The sequence below is a fragment of the Desmodus rotundus genome, chromosome 2 (genome assembly GCF_022682495.2).
Source record: "Desmodus rotundus isolate HL8 chromosome 2, HLdesRot8A.1, whole genome shotgun sequence".
Taxonomy (NCBI): Eukaryota; Metazoa; Chordata; class Mammalia; order Chiroptera; family Phyllostomidae; genus Desmodus; species Desmodus rotundus.
This window is the reverse complement of record NC_071388.1, coordinates 13,033,438-13,060,651: the sequence shown is the minus strand read 5'-3', so window position 1 is coordinate 13,060,651 and position 27,214 is coordinate 13,033,438. Positions and strand designations below refer to the sequence as shown.

The 27,214-nt window shown below is 42.0% G+C and overlaps 1 protein-coding gene across 6 annotated transcripts in view; it reads right to left on the bottom strand.

The window, feature by feature from the left end:
- The window catches only part of APP (amyloid beta precursor protein), a 238,273-nt gene that overhangs the window by 91,764 nt on the left and 119,295 nt on the right, over window positions 1-27,214 (bottom strand). For 2 of the 6 annotated variants that reach the window (XM_024562633.4, XM_024562639.4), the window contains exons 6-8: window positions 18,456-18,658; window positions 4,264-4,431; window positions 1,955-2,011 (exon numbers count right to left, since the gene is read on the bottom strand). In XM_024562633.4, coding sequence (XP_024418401.2) covers window positions 1,955-2,011; window positions 4,264-4,431; window positions 18,456-18,658 — 428 coding nt within the window. The remainder of the gene's footprint in view (window positions 1-1,954; window positions 2,012-4,263; window positions 4,432-18,455; window positions 18,659-27,214) is intronic. The other 4 variants (XM_024562643.4, XM_024562648.4, XM_024562652.4 and 1 more) reach the window with 2 other exon arrangements.

The window sequence follows — 27,214 nt, the reverse complement described above, 5'->3', positions numbered from 1 at the left end:
ACACACTACAAACAGAGGGAGAAAATTACTGGGAAAGAGGATATTACAAAAAATTTTCAATGTCTTTTTGAAGGAGTTGAGGATGCAAGTATTGAAGAAAATAAAGTTATCAAATGACAATGTTCATTTCCGTTAATTAATGTCAATGGGAAACACAATTATTTTATATGCTAAAATAATATAAAATAGAACTTAAAGTAAAAATACATTGTTTTGTGAAAGGATGAGAAAGACATTTAATTCATTGAGGAGTGCTATATTCATGGCATTTACAAAAAAGTGCTTTTAATATATTTCATCCGATTTCTACTACCTTCTATATTCTTAAAACGTGCGTCTGAACCCCAAATATAAGTTTTCTAATCTAGAAAACAATGTCAGAACCACTACTTGCCCAGTTGGAATATGGAGCATAGCCGAAATAGCACTGAGGTTTCAGACCTGGCCCTGCCCTTTTCGATGGCTGGGGAAGAAAAGTCACTGAGCTCTTTAAATCCTCATTTTCCCATGTGCACAAAGGGAATGAGGAAAACACCCAGAGTATTCCTGAGAAAAACAAATGATCCGTGAAAATACCTACTGAACCCAACATGGCACACAGATCGATGTATTATCAATGTTACAGTGTAATTTCGGTAGTTTTCCCTAATCGTTCTATGTCTACTCGCTCCCAATACTTTCCATGTTCTTAGAAAGAATGCTTTTTCACAATCACAGGAAATATGTTTGTTGTGACAGTAAAAAACCACATCCTTCAAAAGTTATACATAATTTGAATATATTTGAATCTTACGGAGGCCATTAAAAAGTTTTTCTATGATAGCATCTTTTGTAAATTATATAACTCTCCAACTATAATTGATCTTTTTCTCTTAAAAAAAGATAATTGGTCTCATCAATTTTGAGACCAGATTTTTTTCAGATTAATATAGGAAAATGCTAATCTTCTGGTGATTACCAGAGGGAAGAGGGGTGGGGGAGGTAGATGAGGGCGAAGGGGGGCTATATGCTGATGGAAGGAGGCCTGACTTGGTGAGCACACAATTCCATGTACAGATGATGTGTTATAGATCTGTACACCCGAAACCTATGTCATTTTATTAACCAATGTTACCACAATAAAAAATAAACAAAAAATGCTAATTTTCATGATATCTAAGCTACAACTGAAAGTCAGTGCCTTCTTCCAGCAGCCACAAGCATCAATAGTACATACCTTCTCTGACCTAACACTGGATGAATCAATCCATTTCTGGATGCAATCCAAATTTAAAAATGAGTACTTATGAGTCTGGCACCACATTTTTAAACCAAGGGAGACTGATATGCCAACTGAAATCATTACAAAGCACAGACGTACAGCAGGCTGACATAATACTTCTTTGGAGGAAGCCCTTTCTCTACATCTTAATGATCACGTCCCACGAGTGTGCACTCAGGGACAGGTGGGAGGGATGGTTCTGCATTCCGAAGTGACCTGAAGCATAACAGCTGTCTTACAACACAAACTGGAGCCAGTGCATGGGTCCTAGTACCCACAGTTAGTACAATGCATGCACATGGAATATTTTTTTCCTGGAGAACAAGTCCCTTATAAACATAGCCTTTTGTTAAACTGTGGCGCCTGTGAGCTTTAGGAAATAAAACAGCGATGCCAAATAAAACACAATAGAAATGTTGTATATACAGTAGTTTATAGAACCATGCTAACTAATAAGGAAACTGATAGGAAATAGAAGCAGCTTAATCAAGGCCCTTAGCTGGACATCTGAAGTTGTCTGGCAAAATCAGACATAATTGTAAGCAAGGCAGTGGAAATAGACATCTTATTAAAGACAGGTAGGTGTCCAAGAAACACAGAATCATGCACAGAAGGTGAGGATGCTGGACTTAAAATCCAGCCATGCAATGTACTTCTCCCCTCCCCGCTGCCCCCAGGGGATTTACAACATACGTTTAACAGCATCTTGGGGAAGAAGCTCCTGGGTAGTCTTGAGTAAACTTTGGGACACTATGGAGAAAATAAAAGAACATAACTAAAAACAAAAATAGAAACATGGGAATGATGGCTGAAACTCATTCACACAATTCCACTAACCAAAGGCAAAAACAAAAACAAAATCATGGAATTCAAAACAAAAGCTAAGCAAATGTCCTGAGTTTTGGCTCCAGCATGCAACCAAAGTCAACATAGAAACATAAGATACATTTCCACAATACCGTCTTAGAATGCTGGATATTGGAATGCTGGCACTTGGGTGTCAGTGGCCCGTGGAAGATTTCTGGCTCCCATTTTCCCTCCTTAGTGCCCAGCATCACCAGTTCCCTCCCGTCCATTCTCCACGGAAACTCTCCTGTTTCATCTGTTCACAGGGTAGCTAGCCTCTGGCTCCCAGCCCCGGCTACTTGTTGAGCCTTTACTCTTCACTTATCTGTCCACCTTTCTAAGTGACCTGAGGCCTCTCCTGTTTGCTATCCTGATAAATTTTTCTGTAACCCACTTGCCCTGAAACAAAGTACTGCCTGGCTTATCCATTACATCTTTGTTGAGAGCAGGTACCTTTTACAAATCTCAGCAAAAAGTGTGCCATCCAGGGCACCTCCAGAGACTGCACCTGACCTGTGGGGCCCGCTGCTCGCTCCCGACCTGGCTCAAACCAAACTAATTAAATGGAGAGGGTGTGTGTAGGGGCTGCTGCAGGTTTTTTAAAAACTTATTTTGGGGGGTGTTTCCAACTCTGGAGGCAAACTCACCACTGCTAATAATTTTTAAAAACCCTCTTCTATGTTACATGCACAAATATTTACACTCCAAGAAAAAAATTCACCTCCGGGAAAATGCCAGAAAATCTCCCCCAGCAGCTACACCAGTCAGAATCCCTTTAACAAAGGCCCTTTGTTCAAGAGGGTCTAGGCAAGAGAACCCCCATTGTGCTCCCTGTTACCTGACCTAATTAACTTCTTTGTTTGAAATTGAAGAAAGGAGTTTTTTGAGCTAGGAGGTGCAATCATCCAATCAGGGCCTGGGAAAGATGCCCATTGGTTACCCATTCCTACACCTGTTCTCCCACAGGACAGAAGTGGAGTCATCTCCTACACCAGAGACCCACAGGAACTTTCCATCCGATTCCACTTGGATGCTGGGCTTCACAATAGAAGGTCTTCATGGTGCAGGCCCTGTTTTTGTGCAGCCTAATCCTATGATCACACCGGAAAACCATTTATATAATCCCTGAAAGTCCCGGGCAGGAAATGGGGACTCACCCTCCCAAAGACCAAGGAGAAAAGGCAGGAGTCTCTCCAACAAAACAATGAACAATTATTGAATGTAATCTTTCATTTATCAAGGTGAGTAAGCGTTTCTTGAGTAGTTAAAACTTCTGACTCGTGAACACAAAGTAAATAAAATAAAACTGGGAATTTAACCTGGAAGGCCATTGAGAACAAAAGCCCTGAGTGTCTGGTGCATTACTTCCTGAGAACTACCTCTGCGGGAGGTTTCAACTTGCATTTAAGTCATCATGACTTCATTTATTTATCCCCCAGAGTCATGGAAAGTTTCAAGTTCAGTGTTTTTCCCAACTCCCTAAGCCTTGTTTCACTGAAGGTTTCTAATGTTAAGGCAAGAGTTTTCTTCTACTTCCAAGAGAGGACAAGAACACTTTGCAAATGTCCATGCGGGAGCTCTAGGGCCCCAGAGCCGCTTTCCCCCACCCCGGCATTTGCAATGCCTGTGCTCAATGCGGTCCCCGTCCCTTGCCACTACAATTAAAATCCCATGTTATGAAACCCATCCAAAGTACTCATCACAGCAAATATGCCTTACCAAAGCAACCAAAGCATCGTCAGCCTGGCTTCCAGTGGTAAACCTTATTTGCACATGTAGTACACATGCACAGACCCAAACACACATGTACATGGACAAACACATATGTATACATTTGCAGAACAGCTGAGAAGACAAAACAGCAACTCCAGCTTGGCTTAAAGAGAAACACTCAATAGTCCCAGAAATTGCAAGACGTATGCACCATACCAGTCAAAGGACACCCCCACGGCCATGCTTTAGTAGAGAGAGACGGAGAAGTGAGCTCATGGTGGAACATACTGGAGGAGATGCTGGCGGTTAGAGCGGTTGACAGAAATGGGGTTAGTGGTAGCACAGACCCGTCCCCAAGAACCAGGAAAACCAATCTGTTACAGGGAGCATAGTCAGTGGCGAGAAAGACGAAAGGTGGCCAGGCTGGAGGAAGGTCCACTTACTGACGCTGCCACACACGGCCATGCAGTACTCCTCTGTGTCAAAGTTGTTTCTGTTGCCGCCACATCCGCCGTAAAAGAACGGGGCGCACTTCCCTTCGGTCACATCAAAGTACCAGCGGGAGATCATTGCTCGGCATGGCCCCGTCTCGGCTTGTTCAGAGCACACCTCTAATCAGAGGAGATGTGGGGAACCACATTTAGCATGAAAAGGCACTGGCTCACGGTTCACGTACACGTTTACTTTTGTAACGCATTAGTTCTCCCAGTGGTGACTTGCGCTGGGTTTAGAAGGCAGCATCTGCCAAGCATTCACTGAGGAATTTAAGGACCTAGCAGGACTTTCGAATTACCTCTGAAACAAAGCAATGCATTCATACCTGGTTTAATGAGTTTAGCTCTCAGTAGCAATAAGAGGATTCCAGCTAGAGGTGAACAAATATTTGAGCTGTTTTTAGATTAATAGTTAATGTCTCAAGGTATCTGCACATCAAAACATTTCTTCACTATGAAAAAATAAACTTAAAAAAAATAACTTCAAATTACTTAAAGGTAATTTGTGTCTGGTTAGGAGACACACACAAAAATTTAAACTCTTGCAAATATCTGGTTTTCATAATAAATGAATGCCTTGACTTGAAGTATAAAATTACACATATTTTGAAGGTTATCCAGCAGTCAAATGACATTATGATATATTGCTTTTCTATACCAAGTGTGAAACATAATGGCACATTCACTTTATATTCATTTTATTTTTCTTCTGTCTCTTTCTAAATGGCTATGAAACCCTTTGTTAGAGCTAATTTGTAGAGCCTCAATCAACAACGAACAGCATCCAGAACTCTAAGTCCATTTATACGCCAACTACGTAAATACAAAGAACTACATAACGGGCCCACATGTCTTGCTGGAAACTCCAGAGAATCTTAATTCATCAATCAAAAAAAACCCCATAAAAACGCAAAGAGTGACAGTCTCCATTTGTGGAATGTTTCATTGGCACTTGTGACATGATTGTGGTTGCTAAACTATTGTGGCTGCTAAACTCCTGACCTGAAATGGCCCCAAACAGTTTCCTGACTTGGGTGTGTGTGGGCATTGTGGGCAATGGTGATCAATCCCATGGTACGAGGTCAGAGCTGGTATAAGTGTATGATAATCTAATGTCAAATACATAATGGATAGAGGAGTAGACATATGTGAGCCTGGAAGAACAGGGGTGAGATGTGTCTCTGTCACTCTGGAACCTCTCAAAGGAGCTCACACTGTCCAGCTGGTTCTGATCCGCTGACATGGAGGAGAGGATCCACCTGCCCCGTACCAGACAGACAAGAATGGCTATCTCCTTTTTGCCCCTTCAATTGTCAGCATCACTGATCAACCATTAACCTGGTGGCTTCCCAACACTTTCCTTCCGACTATGACTAGAGCATAAACTTCCTGGGGCAGTTCAGCTGATTTCAGGGTGGACTCTGAGTGAAACGAACCCCTTTCCATCTCTCACTTGTGCTTCCCTGTCTACTCGACTGTAGGGCACCCAAGTGTCTGACCTCTTGGACCTCTTCTCTAACTCTTCAGCATTTTGGAAAAATTACCCACGTAGTTCAGAAAAGCAGCTTTGCTTAGTCTGGAGAGGTGGAGGGGTGGACATGGGGTCAGCACTGGGGCAGTGTTATGCTAGTACTTCTACACAAGGTACTGGTAAGTAGAGAAGGCCAATGCCTCTCCGAAGACAGGAAAAGCAGCACACACTCGGGCTGAAGAAGTGTGAGTGGTCTTGCCAACCTCCTAGTTGTGACACTGCACTGCAGATGGGAAATTCTGGGAGGAGACTAGCCAGGATGTGTTTGTACTAATTCTTTCACTGCGGATGAATCTACAAGCATCCCCCACTCCTCACGTTAAAAAACATGAAAAAAAACCCCCAACAACCATGTAAGAGGACTGCTAGCAGTTCAATTTGCATTAGAATTCTAATCTTGTCTTTTGCCCGAATCTCTTGTCGTTTCAGCATGAAGGGCTATCAATCTCAGTTTAAGAAACTTTCATTTAAATTATCTTCTAGCAATGGGAAAATACCAGGAAATCTATCCAATCAAGATTTGAACCAAGTAGAAGAGTTTTAAAGCATTGAGTCCTGAAATGTACAATTTATAAGCTGCATGAAAAAAAATTCAGAAAAAAAATCTCAAGAGTGTTTAAATGCTTACATTTATGTTATTTTTTTGAATACAAAATTTTCTTCCTAATCTACAAAAGTCACTAAAAATTTCAATGAAAATGTGTCTCATTTTGATTACTATAACCAGTCAGTGGAAACTTATTTATAAATCACCCACTAAATGCAGAACATGCAAAGTTAGACCTTTTATTACTATGAACTGAAACATTAGTCATCTGAAAATTAAAACTGCATTTTCCTTTTCACCTCTTCATCCTCTTCTCAAAACCTAAAATAATAAATGAAAACTCACACTTTGAGGTCATTTGCTAAATTTATTTTTGAATTCTAATTCACCTTTAGTTCTATCCAGGGTAAATGTTGCATATGATAAAGAGGGAAAAAATTTGCCCAGAATAATAGAAGCAGGGATATTTCTCAGAAGGAATATTTAAAGTTAGCTGGAAACATAGCCCCAGACTTACACGGACACCTAGGGAACAATAATCTGTGTTTATTCATATTTAACTCCTAAACTTTTAAGAGCCCAATTACGATTCCTAATAGTCATCAATGTAAATTCTGCTGGCAGGGAAGGCTTATCTCTTCTTTCCAACAGCTCTATTCACCCTTCAAGGCAAAAGACCATTTGATAAACTGAAATACTAGGGTACACAAAGCAGAATGAGAGTTTATGTGCTGAAATAAAGTCCCTATGCATTTTTGATCTTTGTAAGGTAGGTAGGTCCTGGCTGAGATTTGTGCTGTTTAAACACTACATTCCACTGTATAAAAATCATTATTATACAAACACAAGACAGAAGCAAAGCTAGAGCTTCTTACATTATATAAAATGATTATGTAATTCACTGTCCAAAAAATAATGCTTAAGCACAAAAAATTAACTCTGAATGGGTTTCGAATTGAAGCAATTTTTTTTGTGGACAACCAAAATTAGAATGCTAATTTTACACTTAAAAACAAATTCAGCATGAAGACAGCTGTGAAAGTGGTAAAAATGGAGAAAATCCTCATGTTCAAATACACCATCGTTATGTCATTTTAAACAGCAAAGTCAACAGATTAGCAAATAATTAGCTTTAAATAAAACACTAACTGAAGAATAATTTTAGAATAATGTAAAGCTTATTATCTCATTTTTAATAACTGAGTTTTAATTATTCTCAGACTATAAGAATGTATGTAAGAATGTAAGACTATAAGAATGTACTTAATTATCCTCAGACTATAAGAATGTAAAAGCCTGTATTACATGAAATGCATGAATAAAGCTTAAATGTATAAATTTTGAAAAAGCAACCACTCAAATAATCCAACTAATCAAACTAGAGTTATTTACAGAATGCTAGGAATTGCATATTCAGATATTGTGAAAAAACAAAAAAAAATTATGAACCATAGTTTCTCCAAATGCTGTAAGAATATATGCACAAGTAAATCTCATACATAGTACAAATGTATCTCTGTTCCTTGACATATTTTGCAATTTTAAAGCAGAAAGGGCAAACGAAAGAAGACAAATACAGTTTGATCTTGTAATAAGTCAGCAGTTTGATGTTAACAATAAAATAAAATAAAAACGATTGAGTACTGAAATCTACATATATCAAATAGATGCTTATATATCTAGCTAATTATTATGTCCATTAAAAATGAAAACAAAGGACCGCAATGCCATTTATTTCAACTTTAGTTTTTAGCTTGATTAAGTTATTGCTACAATTCTAACAGTGCTATAGGGTGGAAACTTCGTGAACTTAAGTTATTAGAACCAATATTACAGATCTTGAATTCTGTTGAGGAATAAGTAGTCAAATCTGGGTTTGATTCTTATGGATGAAAAATTTAAAAAGTTAACATGCTAAAACACTAGTTATTTTTTGAGAATTTTTCTTCTTCACAATACTAGCTACATGTACTTTTAATAGAAAAGAAAATTTATAATGTGTTTGCAAATATGATAAAGTAGCCATTAAAAAACACATCCAACAGAAAATTCCTCTATACATGACCAGGGCAATAAATTGTCAGATATTTATTACCTACTAATCAATCCTATTTTACTAAAAAGAGGCATGTAAAACCAAGCAAGGAAGCTTCTACTAAAGTCTTATGGCAAATCTCACATAAGTCTCCAACATGGGCTGAAATATATAAACAAATGATGGGAACAGCTGTGCTAGTAATGAAATCGCCGACTCAGGACAACTGACGGGTGCTAATCTGTCACGGAAGTCTCTGGAAGATATGTGCAGTTGACTTGCTTTTTTACTGAGTTGTGTTGATTCTCTCAGGCTACCCAATACATCTGTCATTCCAATTATACCCGACCTGATTCTCCCACCCTTCCACGTTGAGAGGGTATTTATAAAACGCCACCTGAGGAGATGTACATGTTAAGTATTTACACTACTAATCAGTACTCTGGTGTTGGCAAGTATTCACAAAAAAGCACTACCATGACTTCCTGACCCTTTTCTTTCCTGTTTGTTGTGGGAATGAACTTGTTTTTCTCTAAGCTGTGTGGCTAGTCTGAAGCCCAACACAGTATCACAGGAAGCTCTAAACTTAGAATAAGACAGGCTGTCATGCCCTTTGGTGGAAGTAAGAGAAAGTACTTTTTCTTACTGACTCTGAGGCTGGGTGTGCTCGGAAACTGGTTGTCTCCAAAAAAGTGAACGCTCTGATTTATATCGTTTGCCCATTTCCCTGGCGTCAATGCTCCCATCATTGGTATATCAAGCTCCCAGTGGTTGTAGCTCACCAAAGTCTTCAATATTTTAATAATCAGCTTTTACAGGTGAGCAGGAGCTGGCTGTACCGCACCAATAAGAGGAAACGAGGCACAAGGCACACTAGTAACAATTATATAGGAAGGGAAATTCTAAGAGTTTTTTAATTTGCTTGGTCTTGACAGTTGAATCTTTACGAAACTGCTTGGTGGGTAGACATATCAGGATTCTTTCATACTTGGTGACATTTGATAATATATCAAGAACAATGCTACAAAAAGGAAGGTGGTCCCTTTTAGTTTCTTACTTTCTGCCTCAGACCGCTCCTGGAGGAGGGGTCCAAGGACCAGCAGGGCCAGCATCGCCTGGGACTCCAGACCCGAGTCCAGACCGACTGGCTCAGGATCTGTGTTCAGCAAGTGTCTCAGGTGACATGCATGAACATTAGTGTTTGAGAAGCACCGTGATCAACCACATCTTTCAGGTGTAGTTGACATGTCAGAAGTAGACATACACAGTTTAATCACTCTCTAAAAAGACTGGAGGGAAAAGATTAGTAAAAAGTTGCGTAAGTTTTGGCTTATTAAAAGAAGTGCACAAAAATTTGGGATGTGAGGGATATAACATATTTTGGCAGAGTTGTAAGATTCAAATGTGTGTGTATGTCTTAATTTCGCCTCGAGTATCTGTCTTAAGCCACAGTAAAACAGCTTTAGTACTTCTGCCTTAAATCCACACCGACAGTACCTTAATTTTCTTACTCATATTTAAGTCTAAGAAAACTGACTTCAAAGAAATCTGAATTTAAGTAATATTGTTCTTGTAACATGCCAGACCATTAGAGATATTAAAGCTTCTATTTTTATGGGGAAAAAGAACACAGAAAGCTGACCGTTGAGGAAAGGCCACTGGGCTTGGAATTTACCTCTTTTATACCACTTCTCTGTAAAGGAAGAATCACATGGCATTTCTGTTACTGCAAAAACGGGGTGCTTCTGGAAATGGGAGCCAGGGTTGGAAGGATGGCCCTGCTCTTCCATGTCCTTTTCTGGAGGATGCTGAGGGTGTCCACCTCGCCGTGTGAACTGGCCTCCTGCAGTGGTACCCAGTAGAATTGATGGGTAGCGCCCAGCCGACAGCAGCAGTCCTTCTGGTCACTACATGGATGCTAACCACCACCTGCTATTTTATTACAGTGTACCGGGGAGAATGAATTCCTCTGAGAAGAATGAAAAGCAAAACTGGAAAGGTAGTTTTCTCTGCCTCTCACTACCTACGTGGCAAATATGCTTGTGCAGTATTTAACAAGTAAACACTGTAAAAGCTGATTTATCTCTATAAGCTATAAAACTACATCACACCCTATCAAATGGTTTTAATCTTACTATTTGAGGATTTATCAACTTTGTTGTTAGCCTATGTTTTGTCTATTTTACTTATTCTTAAATTAAACTGTTCACTGGCTACCTACAAGGTGCAAAGCGCTGTTGAGTGTTAGGACAGCTGACGTTGAAGATGGGTGACAGCATTGTGTCCTCTCTGCTCACATACTGAAAGGCAGACAGCAACGTAGATCTCAATGGCACGGCCCAGTGGTTTGCAACCACAGAGATCTGCTCTTGTCCCCTCCCAGGGAACAGCCAGCAATGACCAGAGACATTTTTGGTTGTCTCTATAACAGGGGATGCTACTGGCAGCCAGTGGGTAGAGGCCAGGGAGCCTGCTCGACAGCCTACAATGAACAAGACAGTGCCCACTTTAGAGACTTGTCCGGCCCCAACAGGGATAACGCTGAGGGCGGGAAGCCCTGGCTCCACTCGGGAAGACGGCAGAAGGACCCATGTTGCGTTTGAGTAATTTTGCGCACTCATGAAACAGGCCACGGTGCAGTCGTCCCCGACACCTCGGAAATCCTGGGGAACAAATGCCATCAAATTCCAGAACAGACAAGATCACGAGGGCTGGCCAACAGGTCTGACTTTGCTTCTGTCCTGAGGCATCAGGCACTCTCACGTGATAGCAGTATCACATTTCCGCCCCTGGTCTTTATTACTTTCATTTCCTGTCTCAAAAACTGCACTCACCAAGAACATGTGTACATCTACGAAAAACAGACAGATAACTGCAGCCGAACAGTCTTACCACTGTGAACTAAACACAGCGCTCCTTTGACAATTTTTCTATTTCAAACTCCTTTAACCACTGTTAAGAGTCTTAATTTTTAAAATTGGGCCACTGTCTTGAAGGCTGAAGGGTTTTCTTCGACATCATTTTCCTGTGACATTTGGTCAGACTTTTGTCTTTCCTTTACCTCTTACAGTTTTCTAACATAATCACAAAAGGTCAGACATGGAAAGCAAACGTGAATTTTCAGGAGGGCAACATGGTTCGGGGCGAACAGAAACAGGTGTTCAGGCTGTAACTATGAGAGTGGGGTTATCTCTTTTTCTTAAATTTATTTATGTTCTTGGTGATGAAGAACTCCAGAGCATACTTTTCTATACAGATTTCCATGAAGACTCACAACTCTGCCACTTTGACCAAGGAATCCGAGCCTGTACTTGTTTCAGTGAGTTGTTCTCTCCTTTGCTGGACTTCTTTTATTAGATCGGATTTTTTTCTTAATTGCCAACTCTGCATTGTGTAGATGCATACAATTGTTGGGTCTGAGGCATCTGTCTAATTTTCTGAAGAGCAAATAATTTGGGGGAAGATGAGAGACTAGTTTGTGGGGTTTTTTTTAATCCAGTTTCTGGCTTTTAATTGAATTGGACTGAAAATGTTTCCTTTTATTTTTAATAATGCAGACATAATTGTATTAAAATGCCCTTAGCTAATCATTTTCATTATTCTGACATTAAAGCACCCTGACACAAATAAAACTATAGTAATGGAAATGCAAAGTAAGCACTCCTAGCCACGTACTATTTCTAGAAACATGAAATTGAAAAGCATGATTTTCTATGGGACAATGCAGATCTATGTGAATATATTAAACCACTAATTCTATACTTTATGGTATGCAAATTGTATATCAATAAACTTGCTGGTAAAAAACCGGAAAATTATCAATGTATATACACACACAGAATTTTTTACACGGCCCTGTTCCTCACTCTAACATTTTAAGTAACCTCGCTGTCTGACTGGGCTTTTTAAACTGGGACCTTTCAACTGCTTCACGGGGTCTCTATCAAAGAGTCTACTGAACACCTCAAACTGCACGGCTGCTGCGCCACGGGGCACAAACGCAGGCTGCCCCGTCACGTCTCCGCCTGCCGCCGGCAGTGGTTCTCTGGACATCCTGGTCCAGGAACAGGACTGGACCTTGCTGCCCTTAGTCACAATGCAGAGGTAAAGGCTTGCTCGAAAGGGAGGCGCCATTAGCCCAGTACCGGGTTCCCCAATGCTCTGTGGAGTTTCGAACTCACTTTGGGGCAGTGTGCTGCTCTGAGACCTCAGACCAAAGAACGAGAGCATTTTCATGTTCTCAGCAAGTCAAGGTCGCAGTTTCCCCCAAACTTCGTGCAAAGTTAAATGTGAATGATAAGCTAGAATCCTATCAGTGAATTATAGGGTACCTTGTAAGTATCACATCCGTTACAGACAGGTAATATTGGAGATGTGAGAATCAGGCTAAGCTTTGTTTCCTCTACCCTTGAGATCAATGCAAGCTGTTGATTTATGATCTTTCTTGGAGTCCTTCTATTTGAATCCCCCTGAACTGGCAAATCCCTATTCTCTTTTAAAAATCATTCAAAATGCTACCTACTCATAATGCCTTAGTTGGAACTTCTGTCTCTAGGTTGAACACTTTCCACCCACTGTGCTGCCAAACTTCCTTCCCAGCCAGGTCGGACAGGCTTGTTTCTCCCTAGGAGTAGGCGTGCAGGTGTGGCTGGAAGCCACCTGAGCGAGCCACCTTGTTCATTATCCTGTGCCCCCAGCAACCAGTGCCACGGCCAATACCCAGGAGGGCCGGAGGATGCTGGCGGGAGGAACAGCAGTAAATCACATGGTACTTCTCCCAGATTCATGGTTGCTGGAGGCAGGAGAGCAGTAATTTAATTCTGTGTTCAGTCACCTAGCCCAAGACAACAGACACTTATATCAAACTTCTGAGCGCTGTCATCAAACGAGATGCTTAAAGGGCCACCTACGTCAGTGTCTCTGTCCACTTAATAGACGAACTTTCTCAAGAGGCTTGAATACCTGTAAGACATGAAACGCTACCTGGAAATGAGGTGGCATTTGATATAGTCTTGGTTCACTTTTCAGAAGGACATGAAATTTAACTGCAGATATTTTAATATGCAATATATATTCACAAAATTTTAATCCACAGGCCAATTTTAAACTGTTTTTTGTTCTGAACATAGGTCTATAAATATCAGTCACCTTTATGCCTTTTATAATTAAAATGACAATCTGTCGGCTTACTGTTGGCATTTCCAGTTCCTGGCAAACAGCAGTTCCTTGGAGGATCAGAATAATGCTTGTAACCGTGACAACCACAGCACCTCGTTCACTGAGCACTTACTACTTACCTGTAAGTGTGCTATGTGTTTCCCATGGATCACTTCACTTAATCCTCACAAAATGACTACAATATATTAAACCCCGTTGTACAGAGGGAAGCAATGAGGCCTAAAGGTTACATAATTGATATCCATTCACACGATCACTAGGTTGTAGAGCCAGGACTTGACTCTGGGCAGCCTGTTCTTGTAAAACAAACTGAAACACCACGTGCCAGGCATATGGTAAGTACCTAACATGGATCATCCACAGTGATTCTTACAACAAACGTGCAATGTCGTATCAGCATCTACGCCACACACGCAAAGGGGACTTACCAAGGTTACATAACTGGCCCAAGGCCATGCAATTATTAAAACCCCCTCTCAAACCCTATGGTAGTCTGCCTCTAACCATAATAAAACCACCTTCCTGAAATTAACTTGGTATGGTAGGATATGAAATGTAAAGAACTCCCGAGTATTTTTCTAACGATCAGAATCCGAAGAATTTTTTTATAGCGGCCCAGATAGTAAACGTTTTTAGCTTTGCGGGCTGTGCGGTGTCTACGCCTAGCATGAATGCAGCCGCAGACAATGTGGGAACAAGCGGGGCCGCCTGTGTCCTAACACAGCCTTCTGTTTGGAAAACACATACGGCCCCTGGTCGTTATGCTCCGTGGCAAGTAACAGTAACACGAGTATGTGCCCATCGCAAAGGAAAACACTCGTGCAAGGGGCACAGGTTAAACTGAAACAGTGTGTATTTATAAACGAAAAGGTAAAGCTTTGACACGGGTAACAGAAACACCTGGCTCATCTGGGTCTAAATCTTCACCACTTGTCAGCTTTGTCACCATGGGCCATTTTAAAAAAATGTCTCTTGGCTTTAGTTGCCTTGACGTTAAATGGGGAAGTCATATTTCCAACACACAGCAGTTACAAGGATTAAAAGACAGAACCATCCCCTTGAAGGGCAAGGGCGGTGGTGACTCTGAAAGCACGAGAATGCCAGCCCAATCTGCCACGACCCTGTACAAAGTGCCTAGCACTCCGCAGGGGCACACGGATATTTGCTGAATAAATAAACATAAGGGAAAAAGCAGAGCTGGGCTGGATGGACCAAACAGGCCAGATTAAAGCAAGGATTATGTCATTTATTACAATACACATGCTTAATCAGAGCTTAGAGCTCATGGTTGAGTCAGAAATTACCCTGCTGTTTTGGGTATATGAAGTGTAATCCCTTCTCGAAACACAAAAAATCAGGGGCAAGTGTCTAAATACACTATTGTTTTATTCAAATCGGCATAGGTTTGTTCCATTAGATCAATATCCCAGTTATTTTTTAACAACTGAAAACAATGAACCCTAAAGCCAGATGGATGCTGCAGGGTGCTCACCTTCAAGTAATACCTTTCTCCCCTGGAATCAGTTAACACGGTTAGAACTGACACCTTCCAGTTTAATGTCATTGATTCGAATACACAATGGCTGGAAATTTATGACCCTGCTGAAGTATCTTATATTTCCCTTCCCTCTGCCTATTTCTTTCAAATCTTAACTGGTTACAAAAGTATTCAGGGTTTTTTTGTTATTTATTTTTTTTATGAGGCACATTAAGGACTCAGATTAGTAGCAATATGTTGGTAATGAAGAAACAATTTTCTTATTAACTATGGTTGTAAATCACATTTTCTCTCGGGCACTGAAACATTAACACTGAAAACTAGATTGTGAGCCACTTCTGATTTTTATTCTAGGCACAGGGGCAGGCCACTTGTAATTAGAGTTTTATAAAGTGAGCCACTGGCCTTGCTCTTCGTCAGGGAAGCCCTGTAACTTCCCTTCCACACCAGAGACAGGAGAAAATGGGGCTTTGTGGCCCCATCAATGTTACCACCCGGATCTTATTCTTCTCTATCGGAGTTGGCGGGGAATACTGAACACTCCTGGATACAGACACAGTTATCTATAAGATGGTTCTCCTCTTAAGTCTCCTTTCCAAGAAAGGCTTGCCTCAGTTACAGGCTTTGTCCATCTCAGGAGTCTTAGCTGGGGGTGGATGAATTCCCACCAAAGGCTCTTCTGTTTCTGTTCCTAACAATTGGTACCACTCAATGACAAGGTATATGCTCTTAGAAGGTCGCTCTTACCATCTTCTTGCCACCAACATTATTAACTTACCTTTTAAGGCTAGTTTCTTTTTGTATCTCTCCCCTTGAGATTTTTTAGAATAAGTAAGTTCTCTTTTCATTGCCTTTGTCTCTCTATAGAAAATACTATAAATATATGTCCCTCAGTTTCCATCTTAATAGCTAACAATGCTTCATTTAAAGAAAAACTGAAGCAAAAAGAACTGGACTTTTTTAGAACATAATAAGACAGTAGAACATAACAAGACCGTTATCACAAGAGAATTCTACCTTGGTCTGGAATATGGACTTAAGTCTGTGTGGCGTACTCTGATTGTCCTGGATGGACTCTGTCAATTTCTGTCCCCCCCCCACTCCCTGTGCCCCACAGAGGTAACATCAAAGCAAAATCTCTTCATTGTTTCTCCCAGACACGCAGTAGGTCCTGAACTGATCACCCTCAACTAATGGCTGTGCTCGCCATGTACCTTCTGACGGCACATCGTTGGCTTTGCCATTCCTACTGACACTAAAGTTAACAAAATCCACTGGCAGACCCTCCACCAGCCCTTCCAATTCTACTTCAAATGCCATGTCCTGCACGGCCCCTTCTCCGATCCTCTCTTACTCTTTGAAGTAAGTTGTGGGTCCATACTTTATACAATGCAGATGACTCTGTCTTTCTTTGACTTATACTTTATATCAGATTTTAACATCCTTGCGGGCCAGCTATCCAGGGTGTTCTCATCTTCTGATCCACTGAGCCTACCTAGCAAATGGCCTAAACCAAACAGGGCTCTAAAGGCTAATGATGAAGCAGGGGACATTAATGATTATGTAAGTAGCTGTCTGGATGGAGCTCACAAGAACGTCAATCTTACTGCAGATTACTAGCTGTTGTCATTTGTAGTCACATGCCTTTTAGGTTTCAAAAAGAAAAGCCTTGAAAATTTTCTTTCCCTACTAGGAAAATGGAAGCTGAGAAGTTCATTTGGCCAGATCTGCCACAGATAGTCCTCCTAGGCATGTGAAAAAGACTATGGGAAAGGATTCATGGGTATTTAAAAAGAGTGGCTCAAAGGGACATTTACTTACATGTATAACTACTTACACAAGCACTAATGTGGTCATCTAGTAGCGAATGATAATCCACCTTGGACTATATATCTTCCTCTTTTAAAAGAATATGCAACACTTATAATGTTTTAAGCTAACTCTGAGCGTTTATCACAGCATTATGTCAGTTGCAAAAGCTATAAGTTAAAGAAATGCAGAATCTCAAAAACACTATGTTAAGTAAAAGAAGCCAAACACTAAAAGACCACGCATAATCCCCCTTATGCTAAGTGTCTAGAAAAGGAAAATCTGTGGAGACAAAAAATAGATAGTTGCCGCTTAGGGCTGGTGGTGAGAACAAGGATTAACTGTGAGTAGGTGGGAGGGATCTTACGAAGGTGATGAAGATGTCCCAAGACGATTATGGTGACGGCTGTACGATTGGTAAATCTATTAAAGCCACCGAATGACACACTTGTACACTTAAAATAAGTGAATTTCGTATGAAAATTATGCCTCAATAAAGCCATAAAATGAAGAGACGAGACTACAGTGATCATTAGGAATCTCTCTGAGGCTCAGAAAAGTATCCCATTTTAAGCTCCAAAATATAACAACAGAGTCGAAAAAATTTTACTTTAATAAAAAGTGAGAGGAAGACTTACCCTGTTGTAACATTTGTGGGTAGACATTAAAAGCATTTGTAGTACATTAAACCTCAGTAACTCCCTCCATATTCATTTGATCTAATTACAGGACTTTTATACTATCTGTAAAACATATAACCACCCTTTAAGAAACTCAACCCAAGAGTTCACTAGTTGCTACAATATTTCAATGTTTACTGAAAATTCCATGCTTGCCTTTATTTCAGTGATACAAGAAGGAGGTCTTTTAGTTCATTCAGCTCACAACATTCCCAGCAGGAATATTCATTAAACAGAAAAGTAAAGTCAACCTCTCCAAGAAGGCACTCTCACGTCCCAATAAAATGAAGTCACCACAAATCAACCAAGTTAAACTTTACAGCCAAAAATAATGTGATACTCATCAAATATCCCGTTTCGTCTTTAATGAAATCTGATTGTGACTACTCACTCAGCTAAGATTGACTGAGAACGTTCTATAAGCTGGGCGCTCTTCTGCCTGTTATTAGGTAAAATCCAGCCTTTCCCCTCCAGGAGTCAGAGCCTCGGTAGTGAAAGGGGTGGCAGACCACTACGGTACCCACACCCGCTGCCAGGGCAATGCCAAGGCGGTCAGCTAACCAGCAGCCTCTGGCCCAGGACACAGCGCCCGGTTGAATGGCGCTGTTGAAGGGCACGCCGGGACCTGCCAAGCAGCACACACAAGGTACAGGACAGGCTGTCTTATCAGGACTTCCCGCTCTTCGCAATGAGTGGGTGGGCTGCTCCCCGTGAACCAAAAAGAGTTCAACAAGCAGAAGACTTGTTTTGAATTTTAGTTTTGGTTGGGAAGACAGTGGTACCAGACTGGATAGGAATTTCAAACTTTGCTAGGATATCTTCCTTTTCCCTGAGAAAGGAAATTGCAGTGAACAGTGGATTACCTCGGACCACCTCTTCCACGGACTCCGTGGTGGTGGTTGTGGTTGTGGCGATGCTGGTGGTTCTCTCCGTGGTCTCTTCGTAGGGTTCCTCAGCATCTTCCTCTGCCTCATCACCGTCCTCGTCATCCTCATCGTCCTCAGCATCTTCTTCCTCGACCTCAGCCACTTCCTCTTCCTCTGTTACTTCCACGACTTTGTCTTCACTGGAGCAGGAAAGAGAAGTAACAGTAATAGTTATTGAAACAAATGTCAGCAAAGAAAAAAAATCAATGACAGGAGTTTTAGAAATTGGGGAACACACATGAGGTCCTGCTAGGTCACTCGGTTGGTTAGAGCGCCGTCCTGGTATGTCACGATTGCAGGTACGTTCGATTTCCGCACAGGGCCCATACAGGAATCAACCAATGAATACACAAATAAGTGGAGCAACAAATCAATGTTTCTCTATCTCTCTCTCCTGCCCCTTTTTTCTCTCTCTAAAAAAGCAATTTAAAAAAACCTTTAAAAAACACTTATGAAGCCAGCAGGTCAAAGTACGATCCCAGCTGAGTAGGTCTGTAACTTTTTAACCCTTGCCCACAGCTATGCTTAGTTTACGCAGTTGCAGAACGAGAAGACCATGATTCTAACTCTTTAATACTCTGAAAGAGGCAAAATTACGGAGACCATAATTTGCTCGGGGCGCAGGGTGGGAAAGGAGGGGAAAAGAGGCAGAGCTCAGGGCTTTTTAGGGCAGTTTATTACTCTGTAAACGACTCTAACAGGGGACCCACAACATCATGTATTTGTCAAAACTGACAACATGGAAAGTGGACTCTAACGTAAACTATGAACTTTAGATAATAAGAATGTGTCAGGACTGGACCAAATGTACTACAGAATACAGAATGTTAATAGTGGAAATGAGGGGAGGGGGCCCGTGAAGAGGGAGTCGAGGGGAACTCTCTGCTCCCAGCTCCCAGCTCATTTGCCTATAAACCTAAAAAATCTGTAAAAAACCCCCAAAGTCTATTAAATGCGAGGGAGGGGGGTACCAAATGGAGTTTATTGTACTACATGGATTACTTCCCATAAAGTGTATGAAAATACCACACAGCATCTGCCTGGGATGTACTCGGGAAGTGCAGGTAGAAACCGATTCAAATATGGCTACTGAAAGTTCAAACTGGAAACGATGGGGAAAGGATCATGTCCCTGCCGGTGCAGACACGGTCCAGAGCGTGTGAAAGATGACAAATGAAGGTAGGAATGTGAGTGGTAAACAGCGGAAATCTATCAGATCCCATCTGGCCAGACAGGAGCGATAGATGGTTCTTCTTCAATCAGATGATGAAGCCAACACAGGAAAGAGATGTAGAGGTGGTGGAGGACTTCAGCACAGCGAAACATCTGCCCCTGGTCCCGTTTGACAAGAAGCACCACAGGAATAGGACTGTGGGCTGCCATCTGACATTTAAATGTCCCCGGAAAAAAGAGATGGCAGAGGAGAAAGATTACCCCAGTGCCGACTCTTGCCTATGAGGAGAGGCATATTGATAAAGAAGGAAGAGGAGCCGGGAGAGTTTTGTGTCAGACACGACCCGGAGCCTGGAACACTGGTGTGAGGTTGGCATGGTACAGAAAATCAGATTTCAAATGTACTGTGGAAAAAGAACAGGTTTCCATGCTCTAGGAAGACCGAAAGGAAGATGGAGAAAGTCTTTCAAAAACTGAAAGTCTTGTCCTGGCTGGTGTGGCTTGGTGGATTGAGTGCTGGCCTGCGAAGCAAAGGGTCACTGGTTTGATTCCCAGTGGGGGCATATGCCTGGGTTGGGGCCCAGGTCCCCTAAAGGGGGCACAGAAAGGGCAACCACACATTGATGTTTCATTCCCTCTCTTTCTCCCTCCCTTCCCCTCTTTCTAAAAATAAATAAAATTTAAGTCTGACAGTACACCCTCAACCAATTTTACTAAGGGTGAAAAAGGAAAAGATATAGCACAAAATGGAATTTCCTTACTAACTCAGAATTTAAAGAACTTTTATATACGAAAGGTCAATAAAATATGTATGACCCCTGTGGAATGCCTTTCTAATTCTGGTTAAATATGATGCAAGGGATAATAAACAAACACACGCAAAGAAGGGGAAGCATGTGTCTAAGAAAAAGAATAAGGAAACTTATTAAACCGAGCAACATTAATAATAACTATAGTGTATTAATAAACGAAGTGTCAATACAGAAGACCTTAATCAATTATTTTAGCACTTCCTACATCATGGAAACCTGTTCTCTCTCCCTAATACGTTTGAGATCTGGTTGCCGCAAGATGTAGATAGGACAAAGAGGAGGAGAAAACACTGGCAACGATCACCAGATGGTAAAAGCCTTCTTTCTCCTTAGAGACAGACGGGGTGCAAATCACTGATTTCTTGCAGGCCTGCACAAAAAGCCTACTACCACTGGAAGCAACATCTCAAAAGAATCCTGAACTTGACAGTTGTGGAGATGCCCAAAATTGCACCCAGTGCACTTCTGTCTCACTTTTGTTCTCAATGGAATCTCAATGTCATACTACTGTGCATAAAGGTAACCCACACATGGCATCAATTTGTGTGTGTGAGCTCTCTTTTGTAGTCAATGAAATCATAAGCACCAGTGCTAGTTAGTTCTCCAAATTAAGTGAAAAGTTTGGATAAAACCAACGAGAAAAATAAAATGAAACCAGAATTCTTCCTAAACCATGAAGTGTGCACGCGTTCTTGAAGCACGAATGGAGTGACAGGCAAGGCTGGGACCCCAGGTTAAGACACCACTGTGCTTCCAGGTGGGAAAGGAGGACACGACCCTGGGTACCCCAGGAACCTCCCTCAACCTTCTTGTTATGATCTGAATGTTGCACTTTCTGAAGTTCCCAACAGAAAACCTGCTTACAGAAACAGCTGTGTTAACGCGATCGGCATTCTGGTATGTGTGTAGCCACGAACGAGATCGAAAGAGTTTAGGCCCATCTCCATCGCTACACCTGCCTGAGCAATTCACTGGCACGGTAACAAGGAACAGAGACACATAATAGTTCCACTGGCAGAGGAATTAAATCACTAAGCCTAGGAGAACTCAGGTCCAGTTCTTATTACCATCGCTTTGATTTCTGGAATTAAATTCAGATGTCCATAAATCCAGTTATCTGTTCAAACACTAGGAAGACTGTAGCACAAAGTTATGTTTTAACGCCAAACATGCCAGCATTGCAATTGCCCACTGGAGTTTTCATAAACGGCAGGAAAAACAGAAAGGGGAAAAATTACTTTTGCGACCTTCTCTTCAACTGCTGGAAAGCTTTGTTCTGTGATGGGACTAAGGTGAGTCGGTGTTGGAAAACCTGCTCACAGTGCAAGAAAACGTAAACAAGGGGCCCGGATGGAAATGCCAGGCTGAGCATCAGAAAGCAATTTCTTTATAAACAACCCAACAACTCACAGTAAAATAATCCCTTGGGAATACAGGACCACATTCCCTCACATTCCCACATTTTGACATTTGTCCATTTACAGTAGGTGGCCTTTCCAGCTTTTAAATTCCAATCACAAGAAACACTCCTATCGGATGAAGGAAACACTTCTTTCTAAAGGAGGAGGAGGGATGTCTGCAAATGCTGACCATCTCAGAAGTATCTGAGTTTAACAAGGAGGCAAAGGGGTCAAAGGGTCATTACTATGAGGAAATAAATCACTGATAATAAAAGTCTACGTATCAGCAGGTGAGATTTCAGGTGGTGAAAGATCCACTGTATCACAAAGGTGACTCTCCTTGTATTTCTAAATAAGGTCTGACCTTGCTAGAACTCCCTGTCGATAGTGAAAGATTTTCCTCACATACCAGTTTTAATTGCTTTTTGTTTAAGTCACACAACACAATTCACCATTTGCATTCCCTAAAAAGGCTGTCTCCTTTCACAGTGTCTGGTAAGACTGATGTTTTTCTTCCTCTTTGTAGGACAAAGGAGAGGAAATGGCAGAGCAAAAGCTCTGATTCTGTGAACTGGACAATCAGGAGACCTAACCGCCTGCGGTGAGGAGGGAGAGTGAAAACAGAACAGCTGTCTGTGGGCCCCCCAGGTGTGAGGGCCAACCCAGGGAAACCCGAGGGCAGGTGTCAAGGGGAAGATGCTCACACTCTCCAGTTGATGGAGAAGGGGGAACGTCACCCAGAGTAGGGAGTAGAGACAAAAGCAAGCATGTTTTTAAAAAAGGTGAACAGACAGTTCTCACCCTCTCTGCCCAAATTCTAATAGCTGCCAGTTTAACCTGAATGGTACAAGGCCTGGGTAAGTCAGTGAGTCCCAGATGAATTATTGTTGTTAAATTAAGAAAACTACATGTTGCCAGAGTATGTGAAAAAATATGAAAGCAGCTTATTCTCTAATGTTTCAAGACGGGGAGCGCTAAGCAAAAACAAACCAACCAACCGAACAACCAACCCAGTATCTCTCCCCATGAAAGGCCCCCTTGGAAGTCGCACACACAGGGGAATCCACCATCTGATTCCATTGATATCAACAGTGAAAACAGGTATTCCTCCATGCTGACAGCACTCACAGGGGTGTTACGCTTTGGCAAGGGGTGGTCTTTACACTCTCAAAACATTGTAAAGAAAAAGAAAACGTGCTGTTTCAGGTCAGAAACAGCACGTGACCTGCAGAGCCTAAAACGTTCACCCCCTGACCCTTTACAGAAAGCGCGCTGACCTCTGGTGTAGAGGGTGCACTATGGGCTGGCACGAGACTAGGCTTTGTCCTGATTAGAAACAAAAGAGATATAATGAAACCCAGCGAAAGGCCTCTAGGATGTCCAAGTGCTCAAATTCTAGAGCAGAAACAACAGCGATCCCTGCCTCTGGCTTCCTTCCCGCAAGGGCTCCGGCAGCATGGCCGAGGGTGAGAAGTACAAACCCTGACGCCAGACGGTCTGCATCTGGATTCTGGCTCTGTGACCTTGAGCAAGTTACTTAACCTACCTATGCCTCCTTATCCTCACCAGGGAATGGAAAATTTACAAGAAGTATCTTCATTCGTGGGGATGTGACGGGGAGCCAATGGGTTTGTGTTTGTAACGCACATAGAACACCTGACCAACAGTGGGCACCACGTAAGAGATGGAGCAAAGGCCACACACACACACAGCACCTGAGCAGCACCTGATACACAGAATGTGCTTCAAAAATACGTGTTAAATAAATTAGTGCTAACATAACCAAATACCGCTGAACATATGCCCCCGGAACGCTCGGGGTTGATAGGCCCTATGACAATTACTCACACGGCTGGATTTTCTTCTTTATTAGAAAACATGAGAGTCAGACGTTAGGTATTTCTAGGAAAGATCTTAAGAGAACACAAAATCTCTTCATCTCTATAGTAAAAACAAACAAAACAAACGATGTTACAGATATTTGCACAGTTCTAGTACCGCATGGCACAGTAATATTAACAGAACACCACAGAATCCAGTGTTACATTCCTGTGTGGATTGGCAACCAAGGTTCTTGCCAATTCCAAGAAGACGATTAACTGTATTCACTAAAAGCTGCTAGGCATGAAAACAAACTCAAGGAAGATTATAAAACAGGTAGTTTAGTATAAAATCAACCTCTCTTCATACAGACCCATGAACTCTGCCCTGATTAAATTAGTGAACTTCGGAAGCACAGGACGCACCAAGAGACGAGAAGCGTGGCAAGCCTTGGTGTGAACCAGGACCGCCTGGGTACGACATGTGACAATTTCCTTTTTTCTCCACTATGTCAGTATATGCTCACGGGAAGAAGAACATTCCAGCAATAGAGGAAAACACCGACAATATAAATAATACCCCTAAGGCCCGAGATGCGGAGGTTTCTAGGAAACAGCACAGAGCTGCTTCAGCCCGGAGGCGTCAGGTGTAGAGAGGTGTGAGTTCTGAGTCTGCAGCACCGAGGGGTCAGGCACCGAGCCTGGTGCTGAACAGTCCGGTGTGAGAGAACAAGCCACAGCGGCCGCTTCTGGAGCTCCGGGAAAATCTGACCGTGACTCCCCTACTAAGAAATCCGCTACTAAGAAATTATTGTTGGTTTTGTGGGTGATAGGATGACCTGTGAGCTCTGTAGAAAAATGCCCTTAGATTTTAGAGATGCAGACTGAAGTATTTAATATGACTGCAGTCTGCACTTTACTTTAAATCATAAAAAGTTTGTTGAAAGGGGGAAAATGATATTCTGGCAAGACTTAAGAAATATTACATGTGGAATTTAATTATAGTAAAAAGCTAAATTGCTTTTTTTAAAAGACTATCTTGGAGGCAAGAAAAGCCATATATAATCAAAAGCAGGTTCTTTTCCTGACAGCTTTATGAAGCAAGCACCTAAAGTGATAAAAAGTTTCAGAGTCATTTAAAAATCTTGCTTCATCAGATGCTATGCCAGAAAACTTTAAATGAGCCAATTCCTCACATCTAAAGATTTGGCTGCTGCGAAGGACAGGTGATCTGCATACATTTTGGGTGGAGAGTTGGAAATATATGATTTTTAGCTATTTAACATATGTGAGTGTGTACCAGGTTCCAGGAGGTCCTGTTCCACACAGTGAAGTGACTGCTGGGGGTGGGGGGGGAAACCCAGAGAAAATTCCCTGTCCTCTTGGCATTTATTGCGGTGGTGGGGAGTTGGGTGGGAGTAAGGGGGATATAAGTAACAAAAGCAAAGATGTTATACACTAGCACATTTTAAGTGCTATGAAGCAAATAAAACCAGGGAAGCTAGATAAGGTAGGTTGGAGTGGAGAGTTGGGAGAACTTACAAGTTTTAAAGAGAGTTTAAAATTCCCTGAAAAAGGTCACTTCAGCAAAAGCTGTGTGCCTAGCACCGTCTTCCAGCGTCAGTGCACACAGGGACTCATAGAGCTATAGACAGTTCGTGTATGAAATGGCTACACAGCCCTCTAGAAGAGCCACACGGCAAGACACCAGCCTCAGCCCTCCTTGGGGCCCACCCGTGAAGGACCTCTTCCTTAGGAAGGAAAGCAGCTCCACAACTGTGGGCTCACTCACCCCTCATGTGAAACAGTGCTTCTACCTGGGGGGCGGGGGGGGGGAACAATGACACCAAACTCTGCTCCTCCTAACACATTTCAGAACCTGTAGGGACACCTTACCGAGCAGGGCCTCAGTCCCAGGACGCCAGAGATACCTCTGCCCCATCCTCAGGTGGTACCAAGTGCCATTTATCCCTAAGAGAGCAAGTCACAAAAGCTCCCTGGCCTCTCTCTCCCGCGGGCTTGAAATAGGCATTTTCAATCGTATGGTCAAGATTAGACACAGGTAAGGGTAAACACGGCCTGCTACTATTATACGAACGTCTTAGATGAGCCAGAATATTTGGGGAATGCATGTTTGGAGAGGTAAAACTTTTAGTTCATTCTTCATCGGTGAGCCAACTTTTTCCTCACTCAACAAGCCCACTTTCTTGCCTTGGGAAGTGTATTTTTAAAAGTATCTATAGTTGATATCTGAAAAACCTGTGGAATAAATATCAAGCATCGAGATTCCTTATATAATAAGACCAATGTAGAAGATACAGGGTGAAGAAATGAAGGTGAAGTGCATTACTTTTTGGGTTAAATGACTGGTAACACTTGTTTTTTTTGTGTGTGAATTCTTTTGCTCAAGGAAAAGTTACACTGCAATATAATGGAGTTACCTGAGTGTTCTAGTTCTCTGGGTCCTAGAGAGAGGTGGGTACAGTGTGGTAATTAAGAGCACATTTTCAGAAGCCACCCACCAGCACTGATGAGACTGTGAGCAAGTGACTTAGTTTCTTCATCTTTAAAATGGGATGACACTACCTAGCTCAGGAGAGCCTGCGACCCGTCCATGTACATTAAGCACCTGGTAAGAGCTCAATACTATACCTACCTGCTGTTATTAGCCTAGAGCTCAAATTTGTATTTATTCATAATTTTTTTTCTTTTTAGGTTACTAGAATTTAAAAATGGTATAAGTAAAAGTAGCACTTGTTTTTCATATACAATGTTTTCCTTAGTGTTTATTATTTCATAAAAACAACTCATGAAGACCTATTCTTTCTTTTTAAGATTTTATTTATTTACTTTTAGAAAGAGGAGAAGGGAGGGAGAAAGAGAGGGAGAGAAACATCAATGTGTGGTTGCCTCTTGAGCACCCCCTACTGGGGACCTAGCCTGCAACCCAGGCATGTGCCCTGACTAGGAATTGAACCAGTGACCTTTTGGTTTGCAGGCTGGCACTCAATCCAGATCCACACCAGCCAGGAAGACCTGTTCTTTATCAGGCACCATGCCTAGTAAAGTTCCAATCGCCGACTATGGCCTCAAAGTCCCACAGAGATGGACACGCAAACACGCATCAAGTGGGATTATGCAGGAGGTGCCCGTGAAGTGTAATGGATTGAGAATAGGGAGTCTGTGAACATGGGGCCCGGGAGGGACGGGCCGAGAAGGTGACAGGTGACTGCAAGCTGAAGAATGGACGGACATCTCCAGAGGGGAGGATGGCGAAGGGGCACTGCAGGAACAGGGCACAGCCCCTGAGAATACATGAAGTGCCTGCAGGATGTGGAGGTGGAGCGTGGGCACCAGGGGTGAGCAGCTACTGCTCTGAACACAAAGGACCCGCTTTAAAGAGAAGAGTGTTTGTCCTTATCTACTTGTGATTCAGTCTACTTCCTAGAGAAGCTTTAAAAAGAAGAATGGCAATATTAGTTGCATTTTAG